The 7,329-nt window shown below is 30.0% G+C and overlaps 1 protein-coding gene across 3 annotated transcripts; it reads right to left on the bottom strand.

Annotated features, from left to right (window-relative positions):
- Positions 1-505: 505 nt before the first annotated feature.
- LOC131660015 (signal peptide peptidase-like) lies at positions 506-5,036 on the bottom strand. Of its 3 annotated transcripts, none has more exons than XM_058929129.1 (12): positions 4,896-5,036; positions 4,607-4,710; positions 4,191-4,306; positions 3,939-4,090; positions 3,776-3,861; positions 3,258-3,385; positions 2,939-2,989; positions 2,419-2,505; positions 2,204-2,273; positions 1,299-1,435; positions 1,042-1,119; positions 506-734 (listed from the first exon to the last, which is right to left on the bottom strand). In XM_058929129.1, exons 2-12 carry the CDS (start codon positions 4,644-4,646, stop codon positions 654-656), a joined length of 1,026 nt encoding a protein of 341 aa, XP_058785112.1. In that variant the 5' UTR covers positions 4,647-4,710; positions 4,896-5,036; the 3' UTR covers positions 506-653. The 3 variants fall into 3 exon arrangements, with proteins under 3 accessions (XP_058785112.1, XP_058785113.1, XP_058785114.1); XM_058929130.1 differs by having other exon boundaries at positions 4,805-4,953; XM_058929131.1 differs by lacking the exon at positions 4,896-5,036 and adding an exon at positions 4,787-4,809.
- Positions 5,037-7,329: the final 2,293 nt, after the last annotated feature.

Here is a 7,329-nt window from a genome sequence, read left to right as displayed (position 1 = left end):
TAATTGTATAGTTTAGGGGGGAAATAATTATATTATGGAATCTTTTTCACAAAAAGGATATGGTCTAGTTTAGGAACATATCTTCGATGAACATAATTATTGATGTCGATTATTAAGTGAATTCTATATTGATTCTACGTTTATTACCTATGTCATGTTGGACTAGGTCATGTTGGACTCATATTTGATTAGAAACGTTCACTTGAAAAGAGAATAGTACTATAATACTACACATTTATACGTTAATTAAAGTGATTATTGTATTTACTGCAACTCAAAAGAAGTATTGAATTCAGTAACAAATTAAATTGTTCAACAAGGGAGGGTTGACTAGTTTAATAAATAGAAAAACCAAAGCAAAAGAATACTTACGAGTACTATAAAGCAAGCTTATGCATGCTCCCATATTGGGTAATGTGAGAGAAAAAGGGAAGGGGAAAAAAACATTGGAAAGTTTGCTATGGAAACCTAGATTGGACAGTCAAGGAGTAAAAGCAAAATGCAATTTTGAGAAATAAGACTAACATATATTTTGTAATCACAATCAGTTACAAAGGTGTGTTGCTGAACAAGTTAACTTAAGTATCGGCATTCCCAGAAAGTAACAGTATTTCTTTTGTGAATTAGAAGCATTGTATTCGGCGTGCTTCAACTTATTCATCTTTTTTGCTAGATTTGGCATCACTCTCTTCTTCTGATGAATTGGCAACCTTGGACTCATCGAATTCCAACAACTGCATTAATATTATAGAATGTAAAAAGTTGTTAGACCTTAGCCAAATCACACCTAGCAAAAGCATAATTATACAATCATGCTTCCAATAACTTCCAAAATATTAGGAAAGCATTATATAATATTTGGTCACATCTATTTATCTTCTGTTGCCTTAAGTACATATTTGAAAACACATGTACATATAATACTTGGAAAATAATGTAATACAAAACAGGAAACAATATATTATACTCCATTAAATCAAAATAAACGCATAAAAAAGATATGAGAATGCGGAAATGGAAACGTTAAGTAATGAAACAAACCTGTTTGACTTCACCATTCCAAATACAATGGGCAGCCAAAAATCCAATTACAGCAGGTACAATATACAAAAGAGCAGGCTGACAACAGGGACAACAATAAAAAGGGAAAAACGTTAGTAGAGAAAGTTGATCTCCAAAACCCAAGTTCCACAACCTCATCGAGTCATGTATTAGCAGTGAGATTGGCATTAGTTACCACAGCCCTCATGCCATATCCCCAAATGAAAAAATAAAATAAAATGCCACTTATCAATCACCTGTGCAGCCTGAAACCAGTTCATCACAACAATTGTAAGGACCACGCCAAAAGTGTATCCTAAAAATGCACTCTTGAAGTACTGGGGTGGTTTTCCTCTAGATACATCAAACCGCAAAGCCAATGCGACAAAGATACCTGATTGGAAAAAAGAATACGGTCAATAAATATTTAAGTACCAACCACGTGATTGTAGGGACCTTATTTAATGCGCATACGTAAATAGATATAAAAAAAACTTATGACCTACTTATAAGCTTTTTTTAGCTCAAGTCAATAAGCTTTTTGGAGAAGTTTATGAAAATTAGCCCATGCAAAACAGCTAATGACATAAGCTCTCACGTAAGCCCTTGTTTGAATAAAAGCTCAAACAATCTATTTACCGAAACATGGACATCTAATGTTGACCATCCTTGTACAGACAGGATCAACTCTATACGATAGCCTGAAATATTTGCTGTCGTGAAAAAGTTTGCGGGTGTGTGTTTGTGTGCATGTGTGAAAAGCAATCTGCATCAAGCAAATATGCATGCATAATCATTTCAATTATTTTTAAAAACTGGCCTAGATCCATTTCAATTATAGTTGTTTGGGAGTTTAAGAACTTTTGAATGGAGAGAAAATTGGGGTAGCCATCCCCCCTTAGAACCCTCGCTTTTTGCTTCCCTTAAAATTGTGGGTTGTAGAGTCTATAATGAAACTTTACATTTCTGACCCTTTCCCTTATTCTTTTTCCCGTGAGTTAATCATCCAAACAGGGAGAAGAAGCATTCCTTACCATTCCATCCCTTCCTGTTTAATAAAATCTAACACCAAATATATACTAATAACTGAAGTGTATTATTATTATTACAGGTCAATTTCACAAAAGAAAGACATCAATACATCAAAAGAGAGTCATCCTACCGGGAATAACAATATCACCAAGTCCAAGCATTGAAAATGGCCTTATCAAATCTGCTGTGGGGAACAGAAGCTGCAAAACAATTTAAATGACATAATTAAGAATAAATTAATAAGTTTTTTTATCAGATAGTTATCATGGAATGGAACTTAGACTACGAACATTCATACAAAGACATATAAACAAATATTTCGATTGCATTTAGATAAAAACTAACCTTAATTGGAGCATCAAATGATTTTGCGACGCTGACCATCACTGGAGTGAAGAAAACCCAGAAAATGTCATATACAAAAAGACCAGCCTGCAAAATACCCATATTGGAAAATAAAATACTCGTTTAACAAAAAGCATATGTTTTAACTCGTGGAAACTAAGACCTAACATATTTGCATGGAATAAAACATAATTCTTGACCAGAGGAATTTTCTGAGCTTAGATTTGATTGAAAATTTTAAAAAGAAATAGAGAAACCAAAAGAAAAAGAACAAGTAAAATAGTAAATCAAGCTCAAGGCTTACTTTATATTATATTATAATTATAATATAGCACAACCATGTTTGAATTTTTTTAAATGAAAAGATAAAGAGCAGTGCCGTGATTTTTCTGCAATCAGAAAAGGATTTTGTATAGAAAGCAAGATGTCTCAAAAGTCAAAACTACTAATAAAATGCTATTGAAGGTAATGAAGCTTGGAGTACCATTAAGTTCAATTAAAAAGAAAAACAAATACCTACCAATAGAATAGCACCAGTCTTGAAAGAGCCTAAAGAAAGCATTTCAATTCCCTGTAAATGTTTAACATCCGTTAATTACAGTTTAAGTTTACTAATTAAAACCGGTTCACAATTTTAAACAAACTTATAGCATTAAGATAGAATGTTTAATTCCTCAATATTAAACCTTGCATGGTGCTGCTTTCAACTTTTTATTGCCAATTAGATACCATACTTCAGTATAAAATTATTTCTCAGGTACATAATTTTCATCGTTAATTGGTTGTCATCTAAATAGAGAACATTACAGACAGACATACTAATAGGTAAAGTGTCAAACCTGAATACAGAAAGCAAGACCCAATATATTATTTGCCAGCCAATGCTTCCGTAAAGCATACCAGGCGCAAAAAAAGGCGCCAGGGACTGCAGCAACGAGCTGTGACCTAGTAAACTCAATCTCGACAGCTGTGTAAGAAAGTATAAGGAAAAAAATCATTTTGTATGGGTGAAGAAATTTAATGTCAAGTAGATTAAGTGCAAACACCTAAATCAACGCATGAAAGCATTAAACATTATCCTGTATTATACTTGGTTTAATTTATCATCCCTTATCTAAAATAATTAATAATTAATTTAAGAATGAAAGTAGAACCTAAAGGTATAATAGCTGTGCAAGGAGCATTCAAAAATGGATGATCACTAATTGGAGAGTGAAAACTTTCAAATAGATAAAACAAAATATGCATTGCCAATAAGTAAACTCTCAAACTTATTGATGTGGTGAATCACAAAACCACTAGTAGCTATCACTGGTAACATAATTAAAAAAGTAAAAAATGAGACGGCGTCACATACAGCGAAAATATGGAAAACGCCAGACAATGAGGTCCTCATTCCAATGATTTGGTAGAAAGCGTTTAATAGATGGCAACAATGTTGCTCTGCAGACAGTGGAAGAGAAAACATGTCAAAAAATGGTTGTATTAACTAGATAACATGTACAAGGAAAAGAACATACGATAGTGCAACAATCCCAAGTACAATGAAGTAGGCTGTCAACACAGTATTCACCAAGTCCTTAGATAGAAACTTAAAGAGTAAGAAAAGTGATAACAGCATTGCACTCCCAACAAAGGGAAAACGCATAGCATGTTCATTCGACATCGTCTCCTGCATAATTAAATACAACATACTTCCGATAAATCAGATCTTAAGCTTAAAAAAAAAGTGCAATACATAAATAAAAGAATAACCATTAGCTACTACTTACAGTTGGTGGAGTTGGTTTGACAGATCGGTAACATCCCACAAACACAGTGATACAAGCAGTCAGAACAACATTTAAATTTGGATCTACTTTCACAACAAGCGGCGCTAACGTTAAACCTGCCATAGCATATAAATCGCGTTACCATTGAGTTCTCAATTAAACTAAATAGTACCAATTTCAGACCATCAACATAACTAAACAAGGTAGAAACACAAAAATTCTACAAACCAGTTAAACCGATACAACAATTCAGAATCAAATTTCAAAAACACCTTATCCAATTTCTGAACTAGTATACAGTTTAAGAACATTACAATTACATTGTAGAATAGTATAATTAATGAATGCACGAGTTTAGTAATAAATTTAGAGTATAAACTGAAGCATAATAAAATTCAGCAAGAAAAGAAGCAAACCTAATAAAGCTAAATTCGCAATTCGTTCCGTGTTCTTCATTCTTCCTAATGCGTTACAAAAACTATAGATCTACTGAAAATAACCGTTTCGAGAATCGCCTCCGCTGCGATGAAGAAAAAACGACAATGTCAGAAATTGAAAATCGGAAAATCGATCGATGAATCCAAAACACATTTCACCGGAAAAAACGGTTAGACCTCCGATCGGGAGAGATAAATTGCAGCAGATCGGAGAAGAGATAGAAATTGAATTGGGAAAAAATGATTTTATTAGGGTTTAGAGTTTTACCGAGAGAGTCAAAGGTCAAAGAGAACGGTAAAGTGAAACCGTTGTTTGTGTTGTGGTGTGTCACTGCGAATGAGATGAGAAGAGAACGGTTTATGCTGACGTGGCGAGGTGTGAAGAAGTGAGTGACGGAAAAGATCGGTTACTTACTGTGATGAACGTGAAGCGAACTACGTAACTTGAGTTCTGTTAACCAATCAAAAAGTTGGCATTTGCCACGTAAGATTTATGAGTTTGTGTCCATACCTTCCTTGCTGGACTGCCACGTATGATTTATCCGTTTGTATTATTTTATAGATAGTTAAAATAAAAATTAAACTGCTCTAAATATTTAATGATTATAATTAATTAATTTTATAAAAAAAAATTACATTGTTAATCAATATATTTTGTTTGAAATTTTTTTTAAAAGAGGTTAAAGATATTGCACTGACATCCAATAGAAACAAATCGTTTTGCCATATCATATAAATTTTATAAAAATTACAATCTGATTTATCCTGATTCATGGTTGTGATTGGTTGACAGTATAAAACTTTTTTACACTGTCAGTGCATAACTCATTTTCTTTTTTTAAAATAGAAAAAATTGTTTCTTTAACTCAACTCGAAAAATAAGTGTATAATACATTTCATCAGAGATCATGAATGAATTGAATCTCAACATTTCACTTATTCATTTTGAAAAAAAGGAATTATACACTGATATTGTAAAATATTTTTACAGTGTCAATTAATCACCATCATGTATTAGATGACAATGTAATATGCAGTACTATTTAACTATAGTAGAAAATTAACTTTATATATAATTTATGGATTAAACTATTTTACTTTAACATTTTATTGTTTTTCACATCACTCTGCATTTGTAAGAGTAAATTTGGGGTGGGTAAGTTGCTCTAATGATAGTTAAATTAATTGGGTATAAAGTGTTGGTCAAATTCCTAAAACAGTACTTATTTGTATTTATATGTTAATGTTTGCAAATTATTGATATTTATAAATTAATATTTTGTTAAAAAATAGAAAAATTAATAATTAAAAATTTGACATGAAAATATAATGGTCTCTTATTTGATTTAATATATATTTAAATATATTTCATGAGAAGACGTATAAATTATTAATAGATATGTTTGATTTTTTAAAATAAATAAATTAATTAAATATGTTTTTATATTCTTATAAAATATAAAATTTTATTTTTAGCCCCTATAAAAAAAATTATGTTTTGTCCCTTCAAAATTATTATGCACCTAGTTTTAGTTTCTACTGTTAAATTAATGCGTATGTTTGAATTTTTGTTCCTTCAAAATTATTATGCATGCAATTTTAGTTTCTATTGTTAAACCAATGTGTATTTTTGAATGATTATTTTACAGACATGTTTAAAACATTTTAAAAAGCTCCTTAAAAAAAAACTCAAAATTTGCTTTCAAAGTCGAGATTTTCATTACTTTATTATTACCTTTTGAAATTTATAAAATTTATATTTATTTCTTCTCAATTTAAAAAATTCTAAAATTTAGTAATTAAATAATTTACAATATTTGTATAAAAATAATTATTTTGTATAAAAATAATTATTTAAAAATTAAAGGATAATAAACAGTTTTCAAAATTTTAAAAAATAATAATGATTAAAATTACATATATGAAAACTTTGTAGAAACTAAAATATATCTTTTTTTAATGACTAAAAATAAAATTTAAAATATTTATAAAAAAATAAAAATATATTTAACCCTAAATAAATATAAATGGCAGATATTATTATTTAAAGTAACATAAATTTTGACATGCATCAAAGAACATAAATATCATTATCACTTTCAAATCATGAAAAAAGTATTAGAGACATATAAATAATAAAAGTACAATTTTTAAAGTAAAGATAATAAATATCATTATTTAAAGCAACGTGTATTTTGGTATGCTTCAAGGAGTATAAATATCTTTGTCACTTCCAAAACTGTCTTATTTGAGATTGAAAAGGTTTATTGGTTTGATAATTGTGAATTTAATTTTTAGATTATTGAAAAAAATAGAAGGGAATTTAATCTATCGAATTTAAATTGGGTGTGTTTGAAATCGAGGAGGGTCTCGAGAGTTTGATGTGACACAAAAGTACCGCTAAAATTGAAGGAAAAATTTTATTGAACAACGGTGAGACTTGGAATGTTGTATGTGACAAAATGTCGGCAGTTAAAAATCAACACGAGAATAAAGTAAGTGTAGCTTAGATAAGGATGTTGTGTTGGATGTGTAGTAAAATTAGACATAATAAGATTAGAAATGACAATATTAGATAAAGAGTTTGGGTAACACATATAATAGAAAAGATTATCTAAAATAGACTTAGGTGGTTTGAGCATGTAGAAAGAAGATCTATAAATTTTATTCCAAGGAGTATAGCAAATGAAAAGGAGTCACAC

This window comes from Vicia villosa, linkage group LG3 (genome assembly GCF_029867415.1).
Source record: "Vicia villosa cultivar HV-30 ecotype Madison, WI linkage group LG3, Vvil1.0, whole genome shotgun sequence".
Lineage (NCBI taxonomy): Eukaryota > Viridiplantae > Streptophyta > Magnoliopsida > Fabales > Fabaceae > Vicia > Vicia villosa.
Note: the sequence above shows the minus strand (reverse complement) of the source record. Positions and strands in the feature narration are given on the sequence as shown.

Bases quoted from the DNA above. Each gene is read 5' to 3' on its own strand.
- LOC131660015 (XM_058929129.1), bottom strand. From the start codon at position 4,646: ATGAAGAACACGGAACGAATTGCGAATTTAGCTTTATTAG. The intron at 4,307-4,606 runs GTTTGCTTCTTT...ATGCTATGGCAG, and splicing joins TGCGAATTTAGCTTTATTAG to GTTTAACGTTAGCGCCGCTT. The intron at 1,436-2,203 runs GTAGGATGACTC...TTTTCCAATCAG, and splicing joins TGGTGATATTGTTATTCCCG to GTATCTTTGTCGCATTGGCT.